The following is a 24,060-nucleotide window of genomic DNA, read 5'->3' on the forward strand; positions in this document are numbered from 1 at the left end:
GAAATATGGAAATGAAACTAAACATGAATATGAAATATGAATTTCAGAGACCATGGGTGTGAAAAAAGGTCACAGAAATCTCAACACAATGTAACATTCTTGATCTGTAAATACAGAAAAAATACAGTGGCACTGCATGCAAACCAAGCTTTTTTGAGAAACATGTAATCATGAAAATTAAATGAGAATACATGTTTGAGAATCAGATAGTTTCATGTGCTGTGTATGAAGTACTTCTATTGTTTTCTGAAGCCCTTCAGAATGGGGTAGATATTTTCAAAAGCTTCGTAGATCTCTGAACGTTCTTTAGCCCCTATAATGAAATGATACAAGTTGTAAGTCACAATAAAGTTAAAATCATTTAAGGACAAATGTTTGAGATTGACAGCTATGCTCTAAAACATGCAGGACAACGAGTCCTCCAGGAGAGGTTTGGGAAACGCTGCTCTAGAATATGTCCATTTTCTTATGGCATTGAGCACCATTCAAAAGCTAGTTCTGTTTTCTGGGTCGTGATTTGGCTCTGTAATCCAATCCCATCATTTACCAGCAGTAGGAAAATGTGTGTATGCAGCTGTATGTGTGCGTGTGTGTGTGTCTCTGTATATGTGTACACATCTGCGTGTGTGTGTGTATGTCTCTGTATATGAGTACTCTGTCTGTCTGTGTCTGTCTGTGTTGGTTATAGGGGCCATAGATGCTTCTCCCAACATACCAGTCAGCACCACTTTCCCTGAAACAAAAATAAGCAGGACGATGCGTGGCTTCACCATACGGTAGATGAGCCCAGGAAACAGCTCTGGCTCATAGCTGCAGTGGAAAACAGTGTATGGAGAAGGCGTTAAGCAACAAACCCTGAGGGCACAAGAGCTAGAGGTACTGCATATTTCTCAGAGCAGTGGGAAACCTTTCAACTGCACTCAGTGAAGCAATGGAAACATTGTCCTCATCAATGTACGTGAACTATGTTGTGGAAGTCATGTCATAAATGTAAAATGGCATTCTACGACATAACTTATGCAGGCAGAGGACCAATTGCCAAAATTCACATTCATACAGTAGAAATTTATACAGGGATACAGCAGCAGAGCCTCAAATTGAGATTCTATGCCTCACAGCCTGATCAGCTCTCACACTCACATACATACAGTATATAGGAATACATTTTTCAAAATCTGTTGGAAACCAAAGTAAATTCAATGTACTTAACTCTTACAGTGGTACTTTTAAGTAAATATTTCAGATATTACAAGAAGATTATTTTGATTTAAAGTCATAATGCAGATTGGACAGCTAATCCTTCTAGGGCATTAACAGCAGAGTGGAGCCCTACTCTAGCATACCTGCTGAACTGTTGGTGTGTCAGGACCAGACCCTCCAGCCGGATAGGGAAGCAGACATCACAGCTGCCCACCATGTTCTGGATTTTAAAGTCCAGGAACTTGGCAGGGAAGCCCAGCTTCTGTACCACACGGGCGTACTTCCGGGCGGCCAGGCGAGACTGTTCCTCGCTATTCCAGACAGACAGACACACAGAGGGACAGACTCCCACCGCACAATAAGAACTAATGAGGCACTGTGTCTAAAATTCATTTACCAGGATTACCCATAAAGACACCAGAAGGTTGCTGCTTAATATGGCTTCTGACCCAAGGAACCAGAGGTGGAGTGTACCAAACTGGTGTAATGTTCACCCTCACAGCCTCTAAATCTGTCATTACTAATACTGACTTAAGTATCGACTGAGGAGTTAAGTTCACTCCATGATCCAAAGCACAATCATCTCTGGTGTAGTAGATGTGACTGAGGTGTAAGTATGTTCTACTATTAGTATTCTTATACCGTTTACTGCTAGAATTTGCACACATCCTAAGTCAATCAATCATCCAATCAGTCATTTGCTCAAAACATCAATCATTTAATCAGTAAATAATTGAAATTATCTTTTGTTTAGCAGTTTTCAAACTGTGCAGCTTTGCACAGCATTCTCTAACAAGCTCAAACAAAGCTATTTTGACAAACATATTTTGCTGTTGTACCTTTCTAAAAGAAATTTGATATAATCACAATAATTCAATTATTCTGGTTCACTAGACTAGAATAACTCCTTAGTTTATTTTCAGTTTCCAACAGGAGACTCGTGAGATTTTCCTCACCTATATCTGAGATCTGTGGTCTTTCATCCTGTCCAGAGCAAATCATACAAAACCTTGTTACATGTAACTGTAAACTCTCTGTTTTCGATCAAGCAGTTGATCACATCTGATTTATTCTGTTGCTATTTATTAGGGCTTATCATCACAGTGTGCTCATCATAAACTATACGATCCATGGTGGATGTAAGTTTAACAGGTCTGTACACTCTGCAAAGCACTTTAAGAATTCCATCATTAAAGAGTGCTATATCAAATTCAGCTTGATAGTTTGATTAACTGAGGATAGTTTCGCCTGCAGCCTGAATGAGGGCGATGCAGGAGGCCAGTGCCAGGGTGTGAGGGTCTGAGGGTGTATGGTTCTCACCTCTTGGCACCAGTGCAAACCATCTTCCCAGAGCTGAAGATCAAAGCAGTGGTCCTGGGTTCTCTGATCCTCATAATGACAGCAGCGAAGCGCTGCAGTGAAAGACAAGCACACACACCTCATTTACTGACCCTGGATAGAAAGGGGACAGGCGGTTCCAATCCTCCAGACCACAGAGTTTTTATGAGATTCGATCTGGCTTCTTTTAAAATTTGCATGCCTGTGTGGAATTAGGGGTGATAGAACCAGGGCTTCGAATCCAATTTTTTTCAACACATTCCGTTTGGAGCGGAAACAGTACTTTAATGTTTCCGTTATTGCGTACCTCCCCAAACATAAAAAACGGTTAATAACGTTATTTTTACATAAATGTATGCTGTGTACTCTTATGATCATTTAAAACCCTTTCATACGTGACTTATTTCATGTTATGTAGCGCGCCTGTTACGTTACATGGTTCGTTATGTGTTCATTAGCATTAGTAGGCTTCTCATGGTTTTCACTGCCGCATTTGCTGTACTTTGTAACGTTAAATCGTGGTTTCCTCAAAGCTACCGTTAGCTAGAAATTTTCCAATCTAGTGTTCTAATCACACCAGTTTGACTGCACGTGCTAAAGGGCTAATCACACCGGTGTGACCGTACGTGCGAGGGTTAAGTGACCTATTGAGGGCATACTCATGGATTGTTCTGTTATACTTATAGATGGATGCTACCATAAAATGTCCTATATCGACTCTACTATTACTGTTATTGATGTTATGATTACGGAAATAGCTAAATAGTTCACTATGATATTGTCATCTGTTGTCTAGTCCAACGTTGTTTTCACACACAGTGACACGTAATGAGGTGGCTGATATATCCTCTGCTACTAACTACTGTACTCTTTTGTTTTCGGTTTTCCTTTTTGTTCCTCAAACCAGCTCGAAGCCCTGGACAGAACTGCAGACACCTTAATGTAAGATGAACTTGTTCAAGGCCCTGATCTTTCTATTACTATTGTTCTAATATAATTGTTGTGCATAAATGCATTAACAGAGCGCTCATTGAACATGCTCATTTTTTCGGTGAACGGTGAACTTGAACCTTTCCGTTTGCAGTTAAAGAACGTGAACTTGACCTTGTTCAGGTTGGCGCGAGCTTCGGAATCCTTGGGTGTGTTAAAGTTACTGCTTGATGAATAAACACGCACGGCGTTACTCCATACTTGAGACATTTTTATTACTGTTCATCAGATAGACAGCTCGACAGCTCGCAACCGATTGCCCATATCCCGCTTAACAATCACTGCGCATGTAGACCTACGTATAAAATAGTCCCTGGAGCAGCTCATTTAAAAAATGGAAGAAATGAACTGGGACTGTGAAGTTGTTCAGAATTCAAAATTGTGAACTATATGTGAACTGAACTTTGACCTAGCTCTTGTGAAGTGTGAACTTGCACAACACCGCCTTTGGACTTTGGCCAAGTTTGCCCTTTTACGCTTCAAGAAACACGTGTAATCTTGGAAGGTTAACAATGGAATACATATTTACATAATCCTTAAGCAGCCTTAAGAGCTGAAGTATTAATCATTATGTTTGAATGTGGTAAACACATTGTAAACCAGCAGTGCCCCATTAAGGACTGTAACCACTGACCCACAGGGTCAGAGAACCCTGCTCTGACCACTACCCACCCACATACAACCAAAGATTTACCTTAGGGTTGTACTCAGCATTACGGGCCTGGAGGGCAATAGACTTCAGGTCCAGAGGACATGCAAGGTTTACTGTGGACACAATATTCCTGTACACATACAAGTAGGGGGATTACATCAGCGGACAGATCAAGAGCTCACACTGTTGAAGCCCATAGAATTACATTTAGGTACCTGAAAAATCAATACCAGTCAATTCATCTATTCAGTTCAAGACTTGGGTTAAATTCACTCACTGTAACTGTGGAATGATTCCTGACTGCTCAGAGACTGGGGTCATAGGGGTCATGGGGGTCATGGGGGTCATACGCAGGGGGCAAAATGGGGAAGCCACTGGCAGGGCATTGTCAGCATCAGGCACATAAGACTGTCCAGTTGTGTGGTCCTCACAGACACCACTGTCCTGCATCTCATCAGTGCCTCCTGCTGGCTCATCTTGTGTGCTGAGTTCATCAGGTAAGAAACTGAGGTCCAAGTCCTCTGACAGGTCCTTCTCCTGCTTGCTCACAGAGGACAGGAATGAGGGGTCCTGGAGCTGTGGGGATCCCTGGAGGCCCAGGTCCCCATCCAAACCCATGTAGTCAGCTGCGACCTGAAGGGACACCCACATAGCTGGAGACAATCCTCACAGCATTGTGACCTGAGAATGTAAATGCTGCCAATATATGTGTGTGCACTGCTCTATGCATTTAACAGAGACAGTAGCTAAAACAGACTCTCACAGCTTCTCATTCATGCAGTAAAAATGGTACTGTGACTGCATAATAGCAATGTGAAGAGAATATTTTGTTACCATGGAGTTGCCTAACATGCTATATAGTCCTACATGGGTTGGGGAAGTGCTGTAAGTGAGGTCATGCCAAGGTAGGGAGAGGAAGACCACTGAATTCAAGTGTGCTTACTCAATATTTCAGCAGCATGACTTAGGAGCATGACAATGTAAAAATAATCTCCAGAAAAACGACAAAGTCAAAACATTGAAATATGAGAAATAACTTGTTTATCTACACCAGGGGTAATGTACTGCACATTGTCTTCATACTTTGGAACCAAACTAAAAATGATTTGCCAATAAGGCAAGCTATCCAAAAGGGAATCACTGCAGAAATACTTACATTATCAATTGACTGATCAAAATAACTCTCCAGCGCAGTCTCTTCATCCATACTAATGCATTAAATATCGTGAAATCAAACCTTCACTTTCAGCTGCAGCTGCATTCTTAATGAAAAGCTTTTATCGCGTAGCCTCCTGACGTCGATCAACAAGCTAACTGCACTCTCATCTGCGCACTCTTTCATACCGTTAGCGAAGAGGCCAATACCTGTATTGGCAATAAAATCCAACTAATAATTGGCTTCAGGTGCATTTTCCTCTAACGTATTTTTGTGGTTATGGTCTCCAGCCAGAAGAGGGAGACAAGTCATAGCAAAGGAAGTAGAACAAACTGCAGTAGACAATCTAGGTTGGGTACTATAGGGTAATTCTATTACACCCAAGCGATCACGTGTAGAAGATGTACTGCAACCGTTTGCCGAAGTAATCGCATGTGCACTGCAGCGCTTCTATAAGATGATATCGTCCTCATGGCGGACAGTTTGGATGCGGTGAGGAAATGTTTAAGAGACTTCCCAAAAGAAGCTCGCGGTGAGTTAACATGGTTGCTACATTTTGGCAAACAGTAAGTTAAGGTTATTTTGCTAGCAAGCTAGCTAGGTAGGTGAATTTAGAGAAGATGGCCATGTCAGGTGTTACCAAATAGACGTATCAATCATTTTCTAGCCGGCAAGCTAACAATGGCCATTTAGGTTAACTGTATAACAGTAACTAGCTACGTAGCCATACTGCTGCTGCACTGCTGTTGATTGTTGTTTAATTTATTTGATTTTGTTATTTATGTATGAATTGTGTTGCTTCATATTGTGCCTTTGCCCTATGGTACAGCTGATTAAACTGAGCCCACAATCCTTGAACAGCATGCACTGAGTGTCCAACATGGTTCTAGCTTTGTGCCATTACTATGAAGTCACTGCACTGCATGAGATCTCTCTGACTTCCGCTTTCAGAGCTGTATCTCAATGAGACTGTGCCATACTTAGATCAGCCCCCGTCCCCATTGGAATTCTATCGGGAATGGATTGGTCCAAACAAGCCCTGCATCATCCGCAATGCCTTCAGTCACTGGCCTGCACTTCACAAGTGGAGCCCGCCTTACTTCAGGTAGGCTCAATGACCACATGAAACGGACAACATTGTATTAGACATGGAACAAATAATAATAATGAAACCTACAGAAGGGTACCGTGTATGCCATGGTCGTATTAGTATGTGAAATTAGATAATAATGCAGTGCTTAAATTTCTCAGAAGCCAAACAGTTACTCATATAAAAGCATGCTTTCTGACTTATACACTCCATTTCTATTGCAGGAATTTTAACTGGAGCATCTGGCAAATTTTTCTCAGTGTTGTTAGAGTAACAGTCAACCTAGGCTTTGAACACACCCCTTGCTAGGAGTTTTAAGTTCTGTTGTGGTGAGGCACTGCGTGTCTCTTGCAGGCAAGTGGTGGGTTCCAAGATGATTAGTGTGGCAGTCACGCCGAACGGCTATGCAGATGCTGTGCTCGGGGATCGATTCATCATGCCTGAGGAGCGGCACATGACGTTCTCATCCCTGCTGGACATCATGGAGCAGAAAGAGGAGGGCCAGGGTGTGTTCTACCTGCAGAAGCAGTGCTCCAACCTGATGGAGGAGCTTCCTGAACTGACCGGTGACCTGGAGACCCATATTCCCTGGATGAGTGAAGCTTTGGGTGGGGGCACATGCCTCACACGCAGACTGCTATAAACCCACAGGCTGGCCCTGTAGTTAGTTACAGCGGCTTTGTGAAGTAACCTTCACTTTTGCGCACTTTGTTGCTATGTAAATGAAAATTCCGTTTTTGATTAATAAATTTGCATACATTTCTAAATAATGTTTTTGCTTTGTCATTACAGGTTATTGTGTGTAGATTGTTGGCCAGAAGAATACATTTAAACCATTTTAGATTAGGTCTAAAACACAAAAAAGTGTGCAAAAAATAATGGAGTCTGAGTACTTTCTAAAGCCACTGTATGTACCTGAATAAGGCTAAACTGTGTTGTCAGACATATCTGGCTTTTCAGTAGCATTTGAACCGATAAATACAAGAATCTCACTTGTATAACTGAAGTGGTAGTATTCCACATCAACATTTGACAAAAGGCACTGTCAGTTTCCATGAGCAAGGTGAAGAGCTAATTTGGGTCAGAGGAAGAGCTGATCATAAGATCAGGGAATTTAAACAGTGCATTTGCTCAATAGGTTCTGAGACGGCATTAATAATTATTAGTTCATGGAGAAAATGTTCCTTTTTGTTTTTGTTGCAGGGAAGCTGCCTGATGCAGTGAATTTCTGGCTGGGGGAAGCGAGTGCTGTCACTTCCAGTAGGTGGTAGTGGTGGTCTGAATGCTGAGGAGCTGTATGGTGTCTCCTGTGGCTGCTGTAGGCATTTTTTAATGTATGCAGTTTCCAAGTGGAATGGAGGAAAGAACCATGAACTAATTCTGTGCTTGCCATTTTTATGATTCCATGAAGACTTTAAAAATTTTTAAGCAGCTATTTTCACAGTTACTGTGGAGTGAGCTTTACATGTGCTGCCTGAGCGATGTGTAAGGGGCACTTGTGTTCTTACTGCTTCTGAAAACAATATGTACAATGATCCACACTCAAGCCATTTCTCCTCATGTAATATGGACAGTGCTGTATCCCTGATCTAAATTATAAGTCTGAAAAAACGGACTAGACAAAATAATATGAACACCAGATGAAAAAGGATTTTATAAAAGACATTTTAGGGCCAACACTTTTAATATGTGAGTTTCTAAAGCAACATGAGAGATCTTATAGATTTTGAGAGAGAACAAATAGTTGATGCGCGAATTGCAGGTACATCAGTCACAGAAATGGCAAAATTACTTAATGTCTCAAGGGGCAAAGCATCAAAAATCATGACGACATACGCCAAACAAGGAAAAACTATCAGGAAAGAGAAACTGTGGTCATAAGTCAAAATTCACCAACAGGGCTAGATGAGCACTTAACAGGAGAGTTTCTAAAAACTAAAAAATAAGGGCCTTTAAAATTACCACTGAATTGAATCTACACCTCTGTGACTCACTCTCAACAAAAACTGTGTGTTGTGAGCTTTAGAAAGCTGATATTTATAGTAGGGCTGTCTTTTGGAAACTGCTTGTAATCAGGGGCAATGCACAACAATTCACAACCTTGTACAATGAGCACAAAACCTGGACCAGTGGAAGAAAGTAATGTGGTGTAATGAGTTGTCTTTTACTCTTTTCCTAAGTGTGGATGGGTTTATGTTTGGAGAAAACCAACGGAAGCCTTCAACCCACATTGCTTGTTCCCAGCTGTTCAACATGGAAGATCTGTCATGGTATTGGCAGCCATGTCATGGGAGTCATTGGGTCTGATTATTACTTGGCATGGTAGAATTACTAAGGAAGGAATACAAAGCAATTTTAGGTAACCAGGTCCATCTTGTGGTACAGACATTGCTTCCTCAAGATGTTCTCATATTTCAAGAGGATAGCACCCCCATACACACTGCTAAATGGCATTAAGAATGGTTTCATAAGGGTAAGGATAAGGTCAAATATGTTCCATGGCCTCCCTGATCACCAGATCTAAACTTTTATGGGGAGTTTTAGAACGTAGACTCCAGAGTAGGTTTCCACCTGTCAAAGAACTAGTCTTGAAGAATGGTCTAATATTTCACTAAAACAGTGAAAAACCAGTATAACAGCATTAGAAGAACTGAAGCCGCTCTTAAGGCAAAGGGTGTGGCACAACTCCTTATTAGTTTATTTTATATGTGTATATATATATATATATATATATATATATATATATATATTATATAGGGGGAGAGTTTGGTCTACCCCTTGTACATATCAATTTCTGCTTAATCTTCATTACATTGTGCAAATTTGGAGTGTTCAAATATAAATAACTTTAAGAAAACATAAAGCTCATATTTACTCACACCTTGCGTATTGAAGGTTGAGTGTAAGCTGGAGCTATACAGACACCCAAAAGCTTTGTGTTTCCCTGTGGTAACAAAGCACCACACAGAGGAGAGCATGAGAAGAAGGTCCAATATCAGGACAAGTAGGGTTGCCACCAGTACTGTCCTACCAGGGAAAGGATGTGTGTTTATCTTGTCACCATGGGCTAAGAGACCAGTGGTTCTTGTGTTGACCAAGTCAAATCAAAGGCAACAGGTGGGCAATCTCCTAAACACACTGGTATCTTCAGGTTTAAAAGTGCCAGACATTAAAAAGTTGCATGCATAACGTGTGAATGGGTGGATATAGAGCAGCCACATCAGCCAGTTTAACTGAAAAGAAAAGGTGTTTGTCTCAGGGCATGTGTTCATTCAGGGCCTCTAAATATTTCTGTTAAGAATTTTCCTGTAAGTTGAAAGGGCACCACTTCAGGACAGAAATCCAAGTGCACAAGGAAACTACAGGTCGGTAACTGGTTCTGCTATGTTCCACTCAGATGTCTTTAGCTGAACAGATATTACAGGTGCACTATAGAGGGGACGCATCTCTACAATTAGGCTTATTTTTAAACCAATGTACACGTAAACAAAGTTTTAATGGTGATGACCTACGGTAACAGCATCACATAAAATCCCAAAAATGCCATAACAGGTGATATCATAACATTGTCTACTTGTGATAATTCTCACATCACTTTCTATTGACCACAGTTTTTAGTTGGTCAACACACAAAAGCACAGCCAAAGTGAAGACAAAAGAATTTCAGGGATGGTTAAATTTTGTATGTGTTTGTGTGTCTGCAGTGCACAAGGACCACTATGAGAACCTGTACTGTGTGATCTCTGGAGAGAAGCAGTTCATCCTCATCCCTCCCTCAGACCGGCCATTCATCCCATATGGTACAGTATGGCACCCTGCACCCTGCACCCTGCATGATGAACTTGTGTGGCAGACAACAGGAACTTATACAGCTGACCAGTAAAAAATACTCCCCTCTTGTAGGCAGACACAGTACTACTACACAAAAGCTCAAAGCCTTTCTCTTCTTTCAGAGCTGTTCCAGCCAGCCACCTACCACCAGAGAGAGGATGGAACGTTTGAGATGGTGGACGAGGTTTATGCAGAGAAGGTGAGGGAGCCCTGCACTCTAATGTGAGCTACAGCCTTGTTGTGGCTGTAACAGAACCGAGCGGGGTAACCGTACACAAAAATACCGGGTTTGACCAAAGACGCAGAGAGGCAGTAATCAGTTTGGACTGGATTTAATAAATAAGGCTTGACAAATGGCAATCAAGCAATTCAGGTCCAAAAGTATCAAAATACAAAATTAGAAAAAAATTGCAATTAAAGAAATACAAGAAAAAATAGGCACAAAAAAATATCAACTAATTGCAAAGAACTCACAGCAGTTCAAATGCTCCACTCAGAGTTACACACGTGACACGTAACTCGCCGGACCCTTCTCTCCCAGACAGCACAAAACAGGGGAGACATATACACGGCGACCAGCACCATTAACAATAGACAGGGAAACATACAACAACCAATTAGAACATCACCACAGACAACACTCTGAGATTAAACATACATATTGCCACTGCTCTTACAAACACCATAAACAACCATTCCACATTCATACACTTTTCATTATGACAGGATATTTCTAAACAGACGGCTTGATCAAGGCCCACTGCCATAGAAACCCCCATCCCATATACTACATTGGTCCAGCCCCAATTACGGCCGGAACCGATATTAACGTTACAATTCCCTATCGGCATCCTTTGCCAGACGAGACGCAGGATCCGAACGAGAGAGACGGTAAACATTTGTATTCAGCAAACATTTCCATTCTGTTACCCTAAGCATAGCGCTCTACTTATGATAACAAAATAAATGTGCAAAATGCAAGTAATTCATGGTTTTGTCGTTCTTTACAAAAGGTTTAAAATGTCCATTGACGTTTGTGCAAACTCGCAAAGTAAAGTGCAGGTTGTTACGGCGTTAGCCGCCTAGCTCTGGCCAGTAGCTTGTGCGTCTTCACGCTGGCACAAGACCGTGCGTGTGTGCAAAATCAGTAAAATGTAACGTCAGTAAAAGTGTGTCGGGTCTTCAGGAGATCTTCTGTGCATCACGCAATATCAGTAAAAATGTCAGACCATAATTGTGTGTAGCGTGTGTGCGTATGGGTGCAAACAGATGAAAGAGGCACTGCTCCTGTGCGGTCCTCGGGACCGTCACAGTGGCACAGTCTGAGAGCCACAGTAACTATGTCCATTACATTGAAGGACATACATGATTCTTGTGAAACTATTCTACTCAGCATAGCCTCCTAAATGGATGTAGGATGAGAATGAGAATTCTAGATAAAAGTTAATTAAATAAACTCCTGTTAGTGTTTCTGCTTAAATTTGGCATGGAGCATTCATACATGCCACAATATTTTTGCAGTTAGTCTTCAAAAAGCAAGATTTCTGCCACCATCATAAGACAGCAGCATGGTGTAAATTAATGTAACTCTGAGGTCACCATCCCCTGTGCAGTAGAGACTTAGATGGTCTCAGGGTGGCAGTGGAAGGACACGCACTGCCAGCACAGGTCAGTAAGAGCTGGAGTGGGATGGTGTAACAGAGGGTGCCCCCTCTCTCCAGGTGCCCTGGATCCCCGTGGACCCCTTGAGGCCAGATGTGGAGCGCTACCCTCAGTACCAGCTGGCCCAGCCACTTCACTGCACAGTGAGGGCAGGAGAGATGCTGTACCTCCCGTCGCTGTGGTTCCACCACGTCCGCCAGTCCCATGGCTGCATCGCAGGTAATCCCCCCAGCAGCAGCACTAGCATACAGAACCTTACCTCATGTGGAAAATACTACAGGTAGAGTAGGATAGGGTGGGGATGGGGAAATCTGATGATTATGACAAAATAAAAGCTTTTTACATTACACTACATTTAGTCGCTCTGCAGTTGCTCTTATTAGAGTTAGGACCGATCCAATCCAATATTGGTATCGGATGCCAATACCGACGTAATTCACTCGTCGGATATCGGACTGATGTTACCGATCCACGTACCATAGTCTGATGTTTTTATGAATGTAATAATGCAATTTTAAGCCCATAGTCAACATGTTGTAGCACTAATTAATTAATTAATTAATTAATTAATTAATTAATTAATTAATTAGGCTAGTAAGATATCCAGTAGTCCGCATATTTTTTTGTCTCCCAGAATTCTATGAGTTAGATGGAGAGAACAGGGCACAAACTAACACACGTTTTGTTTTTCTTGTGTTTTTGTAAATACACTTATGGTTGAAATTACATTTCTTTTTTCACAGCGATGGTACGTGTGTCTGCTACTGTAATGTGCTCTTGTTTCACAGATGCTACATATACTTTTTTGTTTTTTTCCACGCAAAGAAGGCGTAGGAGGGGCACATTGCAACATATCCTCCTCTGTTGTTCGTGGCCTGTTCCTCATGCTGTAATAAATAATATTCATAAAAAGGAACTGTGTAAAATATACCGCGCTGCACGGATTTGTATTTCGCTTCATGTTTCTTCAAAGCGGGTAAATTGTAACACAGCATTACTATAGAAGTACAATACAAAATAAGTATTGTCATACTACTGTGTTTGTAACCTTAGAAACAAGCAATGTTACAATGTGTCCCGCGTTAGTTTGTGCCCCACTCTCTTTGAAATTCTCTTATTACTTTTGAACTCATGTATAGAAATCTACTTACTAGTAGTTGATAATGCATTGTTGTGCACTTGATTTGTTCAAGTTTTTCAAGACATTAAAGGGGTTGTCATAGCAATTAGCACTCCTACACCTGTATGTGAAGCCTACTTAAACTACAGTTCAGATAAATTGCTTTGGAATGCATTTGAATTTTATGCATTTTTGTATATTTTTTGCTCTTTTAATAAGAATTGCTGTGTGGTTTACTACAGCCTCATGTAACCTTACACATAATACCAACAACAACAATAACAATAATGATAATAATATTCAAGAATGGTATGCTTATTGGTATTGGTATCGGCAGATATCCAAATTCAGGTATCTGAATTGGATCGGAACTGAAAAAAAGTGGATTGGTGCATCTCTAGCTCTTATCCACAGCAACACACAAGATATGAGTACATCTGCGTTATATTTACATTTTTGACTGCCAGCAGACGCTCTTTTACAAAGTGATTCCAGAAGTTGAGCACAAAGGGCATCCAACAAAATCCACACACAAGCAAGAGCCATTGCCAAACGCAGGGCTGAGACCACAAGTGTGCACCTGGCCCAACACGCAAGTGCAACATAATAAATCTGATAGAGTGTATAAAATACTAATACATACCCTGAAGTAAAAGCTCCACATATAAAGGGATTAGATGCACGTATTTACATAACAATCACAATATTGGATAGTGATGCACTAGAAGTGGCTCTGGGTAAGAGTGTCTGTTAAATGCATTTAAGGTAATGTAATTTAATGCAATGATGTGACAGAGCCTTGTAGATAAACGTCTTTGTCTTTGTATGACCGAATTTTCATACAGCAAGGATGCTGCTTCAGTAGACACACCCAATAAACACCCTGCACAGTTAATAAGCTAATGAGCAGCCAGTTGAGAGGGGAAAGCCTAACTACTTACTAATTAGACTAGATAGTTAGACTAGATAGTTAAAATGCACTCGCAATACTTAACCGATGGCAAAAACAGTAACAATCATGGGATTGCTATGCAATACTTTGTGTTGGAGTTTAACAGTGTGTTGCTTAGCACAGCAGGAATTCACAGTTTAATGCAATAACAAGCTACAGAAGTCATTTTTAGCATTGTCCTGAGATTAAGGACTGACTTAATTTTTTGATTGAATCCTTTCTACAGTGAATTTCTGGTATGACATGGAGTTTGACATCAAATACAGCTACTTCCAACTGCTGGAGTCTCTGTCAGGAACTGTGGGAGGGCTGTGATGTCACAGGCAGCTGGAAGTCACTGGGTCATGGGTACCCAGCACCTTCATTAGGCTGAGGCAGATCTGTCAGCGCAGTGGATGGGATGGCTTTATCCACCAGATAAATTGCTATGGAAAGGAGTGTCTGCTATGAAGGGGTAATTCATCTTTTTTGTACAGGTGAAGTGTCTCTGTGTCCCAGGCCTATTCTGGGCATAGATCACACTGAATACAGCTTGTTAAAGGTCTTTTTATGTATTTGTGACATTAAAATGCAAGAAACAGCAGATACAAGAGTGTAATAAGTTTTTATTTGTTTTTGTCCATTCTCAAAAGGAATCTCAAAGGACAGATATTACAAACACTATGAGGCTAAAAACACACAGAACTGAACTTGCCAAAGTCAGAGATAACTCTTTCTAACAGACAGCTTGTTTTGGTCCATCTAAGCTGAAGCATTAAGACAGGGTCAGAATCTTAATGGGAATCTGCCATCCAAACTAAGAGCTACTTCAGGAATAATGCTGAGACCCTCAATACAATGGCTGGGTCTGATATGTAGAAGCATGCAATGTTGTTTAGGGGAGCACCAGCCCCACACCCCACAGCCCGCCATGCATACACCCCACGTATTAAATTGGTAAGGTACAGCCCAGAGCCGCTCATCACTAATGTGCAAAATTCATGTACATGTCGCATTCATTTGACCTTCAGAGGGAGACAATGATCTCTTAAGGACAGATGGGGTATTACAGGGACAGATTCTGAATTTGACATGAGAATGTCGACAGTGTTGGGTGGAGACACACTACATACTAGTTATTTCAAAGCCTTTTTCCCCCCACAGTTACTCAGGGGTAGCATGGTTTCCTCTGTACAAGTAAAGGAAACAAAGTTTTTGTGGTCCACACACTCTTGCCTTCAAATGAATTTGAACCAGAAGGAGCAGGTTTGGCCTGGTTTTATCAGATCCAGATTGGTCCCACTACATGTGGAGGTGAGAGGCAGAACCACACCAGTCTGTGCTTTACAGTATGTGATTCTGCAACAAAAGCAAATTCAGCTTGACTGCACCAATGGTTTACTGATAGGAATGCTATAATATAGTCCAGACTAACTGAAGAGCGTTGTGTCAGGGCCATTAGTTGCCACTCATTGTAGCTGGACTTCTTTACAGTGCCTTAGAGACAGTATCATTCCATACTATATATATATATATATATACGATGTCCTTATAGTTATTGTTCAATATGGACTATACCCTATAGAATCGCAGCAGGTCTTTTGAGGGTCATCCAACATGAGTGACTGCATAGGGGGAGCAGGGGTGTATGTCATTAGCTGGACAAAAGTCAAGATAGATGCACAGGAGTGGCAGGCAGTACTGTGCCTGTCTGGCAGAGGGATGCCACTGTTGCTATGGCAGCATGGTAAAGAATGGCATGATTTATGAGATAGAGACAGAGAGAGAGAAACTGACCCTCCAAGTCAGAGCTGACCTAGAAGTCTGGCAACGCCAAAGTTTGACCTACTCACTGTAGTAAAGAGGAATAAAAGTGCTTTATAATGTCATTTGCAAAGTAAGAAACAGTGTGCCAGAAACCAGGGTGAAGACACCACAACCTGCAGGGCATTGAGGAATGGAGATCTGGACTGGAGGCCACCTAGAGGTATGTTCACTGTACTGTTTGGGTTGGACTGACTATAGTTAAAGAGCTGTGCCTGGGGGCCAATCACAAAGCCATGTGTGGAGTATTCCTCACTGAAAAACAACTTGCCTGATCACCGATTATGGCCATGGCATGATGTTCCTCATGACATTCCTCTAACTTCTGTCCAATCCTCTCCTCCCCTCGGTTCAGCTCCACCCAGGAGCATAGTGTCTCAGTGCCACTGGAGGAAGGCCATTTCTTTAATCATTTATAATCACATTGTTTCATCATGAAGAAGCACTTTTTATCAACCTCAGATTTATGGAGAGGTAGTAGTGTCCTTTTCAGTTCCCTAATACAGATTCCTTCACTTAAAAACTTTTAAGCAATTAGAACTGATTATGTAAAAAATGCTGGTCATTTTCAATAAAGGCACCAAGTTCATTGAGAAATGACAAGTCTCTGGAATATGAATTTGGAATAAAAAATTACCAATAATAAAGATGTTGAGCTTTTATAAAATTCACCTGAAATATATGCTCTTGGAAACACACCAATCCTTCAGTATGTTCAAAATCTTCATAGACATTGAATTAAAGTAACCTTTGACCTTTGCTTTGTCTGGTGACACTGCCCTTAGTTCTGGCACAGACTCTAGTAATACGATTAACATCCAATATAAAAACACATGCACTGTACAATTTTCTCACACTGATTTTCCACAACAAAATAAATACAAGTCACACACCCTAAATAAACCTAAAAGCAATTCAAACACAATATGTAACATTTATTCAATAAAAAGTCAGAGAGGATCCAGAGGTTGAATCTTAGAAAGGGTTGCCCCTATATATTGCAGGGCATAAGTCTGTGCAGGCCGACTGCTTTAGTGTTTCTGGGTATTCATTTGCTTAGAGTCAGCAGCCACCTCACAGGTAATTCACATTAAAAAGATTAAGATAGTGTAAAAATGCAGGCAGCCAGATGGCTGTCTTTCAGATGGGTCCATTCAACAGCAGCAATTTGCTGGCTGACTGTTCCTGCTCTACTGCCTCTCTTGTGCTGGGAACCAGGCATTTGCTTTATTCAGAGCAGGTTTTCTTTTCAAGCAGAAAGTTACCATCAGAGATACAGCAGGCCTCTGCATCCTGAAAAGACCTGCAGGTTGTTTGACAAATTTGCCTGAATGAGAACTGCATTTTAAAACCGTTCTTTGAAGTCACAATAAAAGGGTGGGGCAGTATTTGACAACCAGGCCAAACAAGTGGTTATGAGAGGAAGAGTGTCAATGGTCCACATTGAAAGGTGGTGTGGTGCCAAATTATACTTTCTGTTCAGTTAGGCCACCAGGTGAAGCTGTTGCTCAACAACACAGTCCTGTAAACAGCTTTTGAATAGCTGGACAAAAATGGTGTGTGTGGTGCAGACATCCTTGAACCATGGCTCTCAATCCTGAATGTGCCAATAAGTCTCAGCCAGGATGCAGGGCCTGTTGAAAAATGGCTGTGGATTAGAAGCAGAGTCTTAAATGGTGGGTGTGTGTTCAGGGAAGGGGTCATAGTTTGTTGTCTAGCCTCTTCTCTACTGCCTTCAGGAGAAGCTCAGAGTACTGCTCCAGCAGAGCTAGGGTCTTCTCCTCACTGGGGCCCCCGTCTTGGCTCCCAAATGCACATAGGGTACTCTCTGTTCCTCCCGTGGGCACAAAGGGTGGCAACAAGTCCAGCTCTGCTTGAACAGCCCTGAAAGCCTCCAACAGGACCTGGGCCATCTCCCGCAGCTCCACACTGGGCTCCTCTTCAGCAGTATTAACCTGAGGACACACACACTCCAGTACAGCATGCCTACATAACCTGAGGACACACACACACTCCAGTACAGCATGCCCACATAACCTGAGGGGACACACATGTAGCAGAGCTGAAGTGATTAGCTGTTGTGAGTCCTGAGCCTTAGGTAGCGGGTAGCAGGTAGCCGAGCCGTTTTCAGCGGCTACGTCACTCCTCGAGACCTGGTTAAGTAGCATTGTTGCCGACAGGCTAACGGCAATTTGCCTTTAGCTCAACTGGTAACGGCACTGGCTGTAAGGGGTTGGCAGCGAGCAGTGAGAACCTCAGTTTGAAACTCACTCGCTCGCCGACCCACGTAACAAATTAAAACACAACGCAGCAAGAGACCACCCGTTACACACACACTCCAGTACAGCATACCTACATATTTCACGTATATTAGTATTTATTACAGGTCACTTCTAATATTTCCAGCCACAGCCACAAAAACCTGTTACATTTGAAGAAAAATCTGGCAAACCTACTTACCATCCTGTATAGATGAGCAGCCTTTTTCATACTGCTCTGCAGCTCCCTGGCCACAAGGTGACAGGCTTCCATACTGAGAGAGGTGTCTAAGTGGGAAGAGTCCCATAGTGTCAGCCCATGCTAACCACTGACCACAGTATCGTTGCTAACAGTGTTACTGTCCTGTCAACCACACTGCCCACCATTCTCAGTGACTCCACAAACTTATCAGCTCTTTTGATTTGTTCTCATGGTATTTTCAATCACAAAATTACACAAAAATTAATCTTCATAGGACCAGGGAATATTAACATTACCCTTCAAATTAAGATTGATCAGTATTTTATAACTACACTGAAAAATGCAGTTAAATACCACATTTGCTGTTATCCTTCAAGAAACAGTTACATTGCTAACTAGAATTCAGGCCAAACAAATTCCTGGGTTCCAGGCCTGGTTTATTATTTTAGAAGTGTTACTGTTTCATATGCTTTCAGTGACTGGTTCATGGTATGTTATGAGAACACATAGCAGCGAGATGCTAGGAGGATGCATGCAGACACACAGAGGAGCCCGAGTGCAGTGACAGGAGCAGCATTTCAGCAGAGAGAGACAGAGAGAAGGGGCAAGCCTCACCCTTCAGGTGGTAATGGTTAATGGACAGACAGGGTGAGGAGAGGATGGATGCAGGCCAGAGAGCAGTGGTAGGGACGTGGCTGGAGAGGCCTGGACGCAGCAGCAGAAACCACAGCATGAGGGGAGAACAGCATCGGAGCAAACCTGGGTCTCGGGGGCTGGGCGGGGCCAGCAAGGGGACAGGGCCAGCCAGTAGGGGGATCTCCAATTCAGCTCGAGGTGCCTCCTCCTCCTCCACCTCCTCCTCCTCCCTCTCGCCCACTGGCCGCAGGGGGGTCCCTGCGTTGTCCAATCCTGCGCTCTCCGTGGAGATCCTGCATGGGTTGGCAGGGAGGGCGGTGACCAGCTGGACATTGCTGGAGCTCATTGGCCTCTGGATCTGCCGTTGCAGGGCTGACCGGCTGAGGAAGGCACTTGTGGGAGACCTGGGGGAGAGGTCATCTCTGGGGCCCTTGGAGGATTTGCTGCTGGGGGATAAGCCAGCCACAGCGGGCCTGTCTGGGAGGGGTTTGGGGATCTCCAGGGTGAGGTGGGAGCGGGGGCTATTGGTCAGCTTGGTCTGGAGAACTTTGGAGGAGGGGGTGCTGCTGCTGACAGTGCTAAGGGTGGGCGCAACCGCAGCACGGGGTGTGGAGGGCCCCGAGGGGGGGGCAGTGGTGGTGGAGACAATGGCCATGGGCAAACAGGCTGCCTTGCTCTTGTCGCTGGAGCTGCCCTTGAATGTGGGTGTGTCACACCCTGACCCCCTACGGGAGCCGGACTCTATGCTGCTGCTCAGACTGAGCAGGGCTTCGCTGGGCTCCCCCAGGTTGAGGCTGTCGCCCATGGAAATGGAGCGAGACATCTTGGCCATGGAGCTGGTTGTGGGGCTCATGTAGGAGCGGGCCTTCAGGGCCTTGGGAAGGGGCAGGCTGCTGTCTCGGTGCTGGGGGGACGTGGGCGCAGCAGAGAGGGACCGGCGGGGCATGGTACGGTGGTCCCGTTCACTGGGCAGGGGGGACACCTCCCTGAAGGGTCGGTACGGAGTCCTGGGGCCATCAGCTGATTGAACAGTGAAGAAGGAACACAGGCAAGGTGTGGCTTAAGGCTGTGTGTGTCCACAGGCTTACAGCAGCATTGAGAGGTCATGGAAGCACCCAATGAAGGCACAGTGGTCAAAAATGACCCCATACAGCCCCATATAAGAAACATCACCTCAGTGGCCTTTTTCAGATAAGGAACATAGCTACACGTAGACCCTTTCTTTCACAGTCCTATGCTGAGAAATAAATACATATTTGTTTCAAGCAGATTAGACCACGATAATGCACTTTTTCTGGACTTCCAAAGCAAAGAATTGAAATATTACAGTTAGCTCAAAATGCTGCTGCAAGACTACTGAACAAAACAAGGAAGAGAGCCCATATTAACCAAGCGGATTACCCCAACATTTCTGCACTGGCTGCCTGTTTGGAGTTGATTTTAAAAGTCCTTTTCTTTTTCAACCTTAAATTCATCTGGAATATTAAATATCAAAGGCTGTTTATGACATAAAGCACCATGAACAGATCAGTCTTGATGTTCCGGTTGTCATGTGAGCCGCAGCAGGCAGCTGTAGGACTGCTTCCTGTAAGGCTCGGATACAGTCATGCGTTCACACTTATTTTTCCTTACAAGGCAGATGCCCTCCTCCTCATCCTGGGTGAATTACACAACTCTACAAGACTTAAACATGGAGGGTGGAGAGCCAATCATACTGGAAACCACATATGAGGTAGTGCTCACCGATGGTGTCCAGGTTCTGGACAGACTGGGACTTCCTCAGCCCTTCTGTGCCAACACTGGGGGTGGCTGCTTTGGCGGTGGGGTTGGCCACCCGATGGGGGTCCACCCCAGGGGTCCTCTTCTTTTGGGGGGTGGAGCGCAGAAGGGGCCCTTTCTCAGGGGGCTCCAGTTCCGTCTTGTCCTCAGAGCACTTCCTCTGGCCCTGCTCCATGAGGGGCCGTACCTCTGAGACCAGGGGCCGCACTACACCTCCAGCAGCCCTTGCCTCCCCAGCCAGTTTAGAGGGGAAAAGGAAGGGATTCCGGCTACAAACAGGGGAAAATCCTTCTTCAAAATCCTGGATGGACACCAATTCCTGAATCCTACTCCACAATCAATACACCAGAAATAATCCAGAACCATATCATGAATATAGCATTATGAATGACTCTGAACAGAGTTCCACATTATCACTTATTTGTGTTACAGAATTTCAAATGTCAAGACAGTCAACTACCAAAAAGCAAGCAATACAAAAATGTATTTTAATATTATTAATGAATTTGATTATATACTTCCATACATGCAACCCCATGCTTCTAAAGAGGATGGACATTTTCTGAGAGCACCTTCTTGGTCCTCTCTAATAAGGTTTTCTGAACAAACAGGTGAGCAGTACCCCTGACTCCTACCTGCTGGTGGAGCTCTGAGACAGGAACCAAGCTGAGATGCTGACACTCTCAGTGCTGCTCTGGGTTCGGGTTGGGCTTGCTGGCCATTAGAGGAGAAAAAGGAAGAAGACTCTGTTACAAGAGCAAGTTGGAAGCCAGAGCCCATTTTTTCACTGCATATGACATCACATTTAAATTTACATTTAACAGGTGCATGTTAACAAAAGTGCATGTTAACAAAAGTTATGGCACATATCAAAAGTGCATGCCCTTATTCCCAGGGGCCATAACTTAACTGTTTAGGTCCCTACAGGTTTGGTCTTGTGTCAGATTGCTCTATCATTCTGACAGACTTTGTACAGGATAGGGTTGCATGAGCCACAGCAGTGTGCAGACAATACAGAGGTAAAGTACGCAGTGTGAGAGAGTCTGAAAGTCAAGGAGAGCAGAACATGGCCACAAGGCAGAGGAGGGGAGGACAGGGGAGTCACAGTTTACACACAGCTGGCATGAGCACAGTGCAGCGTGAAGCATGTCTGAGGATACTCTGAAGCGGATTTATAAGCACTGTACAGAGAGTGGTTTGTGAAAGGATGTTGAACCATCAGTAAGTGATACTTAGAGGACCAGTGTGTTTAGATGTATGAGCTGCCAGCATCTTCTCCTTTAGGCACTCCTGCACAGGTGGGGTCCTACCTGTGCTGTTGAGGTCAGCCAGAGTCTCGAAGTGCTGTTTCAGGAAGGTCTCCTGGTCTGGTGTCTGGGGCACCGCCCCAGTGACCACACCTCTCTCAACACCCTCTTCTTCCAGCTCTTCCTCTAGTTCTTCCCCCTCCAGTTCAGAGGAGTTCCCATCCATGCTGAGAGGCTCTGTGGCTTCGGAGTCTGAAACAGTGGCACATGCACAGGCACACGTGTGCCACCCATCATGCCATGCCACACCCACTCTGCTACTCTGCCCTCCAAGCGCCACAACTACTGCACAGCACTCTGCATAACCATGGCAACATTGGCAGGAGCCAGCTCAGAACACATTAATATGTTTTCTGTCCCACTGCATGGAATGTATGCAGTGCATGCATGGGTGTGCGTGTCTGTCTGCTTGTATACGCACACAGGTGTGGCTGCACATGTACATATGAAACTACAATGGTTTGGGGGTGACATGCAGGCTGACACATAGAGAGGAAGGGCACCACATGGAGGGCGGGGCAAACAGAAGAGGCTTCAGTATGAAAATGGTGAGGGCATACCACCATTTCCATACTTCTGACCAATCACAGCACCCCTGGAGTCCAGAGGTAAGCAGCCAATATTCCCGGAGTAACAATTATGCTGATGTACCGGAGTCTTCATCACATGGTCATGTGGTCTAATTAAGTCTGACAAACTATATTACACTGCAAGGAATGATGTAGGCACTATAGCAGAAAATTACCCAACTATGACATAAACATATACTTGAACACCATGTTAATTACTACATTGGTTCCAACATTTGGTTTTATGCACAATGCTACATTCAAAATACTGTCCTGAATGAACATATCAGATGGCTTCCAGATGAAGTAATGAGACTGAGAATACCACTCCCTTAGAGAGGTGCACATCTTTTGAAGGAAGACTGAGATTTTATGGTGCCATGACAATCTCCTGAATACTGTATGCCCACTTCAGGTAATGTGCTCTTTCTCTCATGTGCGGAATGGGTGTGGGCACTCACACAACCTCACACCACCAGATCACATGGGAAGAATGGGAAGACACCAGGGTGGTACTGTTGTGGGTCCCCAACATACTGATGATCAGGTGGGTTACTGCCTGTGTGTGAGAACTGTGTATGTCAGAGAAAGAGAACGTGTAAATATGCATGCACATGCATTTATTTATGAGAGTGTGAGTGAGTGTGTGTGAGAGTGTGTGTATTATGCATGCATTTGCACGGAAATGCCTGTATGTGCGTGTATTTGTGCATATATGCATGCATTTGCATGGAAATGCCTGTATGTGCGTGTATTTGTGCATATATGCATGTATTTGTATGTATGTGTGTGCATGTAAATGTTAATTTATTTTAGTGTAGGCGTGTATATGTGCGTATCTATGTGCTGTAGCTCACCTTCCCTGGGCTGGTCTGGGCTCGACAGTCGACTGCTGGAATAATCAACGGAGCAGGCACTGTCTGGGCTGTGCTTGTCATGGCACTCGTTCCTATGGTAACACCTAATCAAGGGGCCATGGGGCCGCTCTCTCACTTGATACTCACTGACACAGAGAGAAGGGGAAGAAAAGAGGGGCACCACAGGTTATAGACTGACTCAACTTTTATTTTATATTATTTCCTTTTGCAATTAATGCTAATTTAACACCATAATTGCACAAAGAAGTGTTCAACTAATACAGAAAACAACAGACAAATAAGAAAAATAACTTTACAAAAGTGATCATGCAGGTGATATTAGCTGGACTTTAAAAAGGTTTTATAGTCAATAGGATTTTCCACACAATCCCCGAGATAAAGATTCCAGCAGGTGAAAGAGCGTCTTAGCAGTTACCTGCACATGAGGCTGTCCTGGTCCTCGCATCCTTCAGGGTATAACACTGCCCCCTCTGTCTCAGGGGTCTTGGGGGTTAACCAGATGGGGTGCGGGCGGGAGGGCAGTCTCTGGATTCTTTCCTCTGACCTCATCACCTGCACAATAGGATTAACAATCAGGACAGCAGGAGACCTGCTCTGCTTCAGGCTGTCTAAATATGGGATCTACGTATATTTGTGG

At 43.5% G+C, this 24,060-nt stretch overlaps 3 protein-coding genes across 7 annotated transcripts in view; 1 reads left to right on the forward strand and 2 right to left on the reverse strand.

The window, feature by feature from the left end:
• Window positions 1-236: 236 nt before the first annotated feature.
• tbpl2 (TATA box binding protein like 2) lies at window positions 237-5,387 on the reverse strand. Its single transcript, XM_036542880.1, has 7 exons — window positions 5,337-5,387; window positions 4,458-4,813; window positions 4,223-4,310; window positions 2,521-2,612; window positions 1,344-1,511; window positions 716-810; window positions 237-313 (listed from the first exon to the last, which is right to left on the reverse strand). The coding sequence occupies exons 1-7, from the start codon at window positions 5,385-5,387 to the stop codon at window positions 237-239; spliced, it is 927 nt and encodes a 308-aa protein (XP_036398773.1).
• Window positions 5,388-5,727: 340 nt separating this feature from the next.
• Window positions 5,728-14,569, forward strand: jmjd7 (jumonji domain containing 7). 4 transcript variants are annotated; one of them, XM_036542954.1, is made up of 8 exons: window positions 5,728-5,868; window positions 6,288-6,441; window positions 6,781-7,034; window positions 7,630-7,686; window positions 10,131-10,226; window positions 10,380-10,456; window positions 11,979-12,138; window positions 14,218-14,569. In XM_036542954.1, the coding sequence occupies exons 1-8, from the start codon at window positions 5,808-5,810 to the stop codon at window positions 14,304-14,306; spliced, it is 948 nt and encodes a 315-aa protein (XP_036398847.1). In that variant the 5' UTR covers window positions 5,728-5,807; the 3' UTR covers window positions 14,307-14,569. The 4 variants fall into 4 exon arrangements, with proteins under 4 accessions (XP_036398847.1, XP_036398849.1, XP_036398850.1 ...); XM_036542956.1 differs by having other exon boundaries at window positions 6,781-6,992; XM_036542957.1 differs by having other exon boundaries at window positions 6,781-6,932.
• Window positions 14,570-14,664: 95 nt separating this feature from the next.
• Window positions 14,665-24,060, reverse strand: part of mapkbp1 (mitogen-activated protein kinase binding protein 1) — a 66,108-nt gene continuing 56,712 nt past the window's right edge. For both annotated transcript variants that reach the window (XM_036541733.1, XM_036541732.1), the window contains 8 exons: window positions 23,839-23,975; window positions 23,403-23,548; window positions 21,980-22,168; window positions 21,305-21,383; window positions 20,634-20,938; window positions 19,014-19,910; window positions 18,255-18,340; window positions 14,665-17,749 (listed from right to left, as the gene is read on the reverse strand). In XM_036541733.1, the coding sequence (XP_036397626.1) occupies window positions 17,495-17,749; window positions 18,255-18,340; window positions 19,014-19,910; window positions 20,634-20,938; window positions 21,305-21,383; window positions 21,980-22,168; window positions 23,403-23,548; window positions 23,839-23,975 (2,094 nt within the window). In that variant the 3' untranslated portion in view covers window positions 14,665-17,494. The remainder of the gene's footprint in view (window positions 17,750-18,254; window positions 18,341-19,013; window positions 19,911-20,633; window positions 20,939-21,304; window positions 21,384-21,979; window positions 22,169-23,402; window positions 23,549-23,838; window positions 23,976-24,060) is intronic.

Source organism: Megalops cyprinoides, chromosome 12 (assembly GCF_013368585.1).
Source record: "Megalops cyprinoides isolate fMegCyp1 chromosome 12, fMegCyp1.pri, whole genome shotgun sequence".
In the NCBI taxonomy this organism is placed as follows: Eukaryota; Metazoa; Chordata; class Actinopteri; order Elopiformes; family Megalopidae; genus Megalops; species Megalops cyprinoides.

Coding starts and splice junctions, on each gene's coding strand:
- tbpl2 (XM_036542880.1), bottom strand. CDS start 5,387: ATGGATGAAGAGACTGCGCTGGAGAGTTATTTTGATCAGTCAATTGAT. Junction 4,814..5,336: donor TTGATCAGTCAATTGATAAT/GTAAGTATTTCT, acceptor GTGTCCCTTCAG/GTCGCAGCTGACTACATGGG. Junction 314..715: donor AGGGAAAGTGGTGCTGACTG/GTATGTTGGGAG, acceptor ATTTCATTATAG/GGGCTAAAGAACGTTCAGAG.
- jmjd7 (XM_036542954.1), top strand. CDS start 5,808: ATGGCGGACAGTTTGGATGCGGTGAGGAAATGTTTAAGAGACTTCCCA. Junction 5,869..6,287: donor CTTCCCAAAAGAAGCTCGCG/GTGAGTTAACAT, acceptor TTCCGCTTTCAG/AGCTGTATCTCAATGAGACT. Junction 10,457..11,978: donor ACGAGGTTTATGCAGAGAAG/GTGAGGGAGCCC, acceptor CCCTCTCTCCAG/GTGCCCTGGATCCCCGTGGA.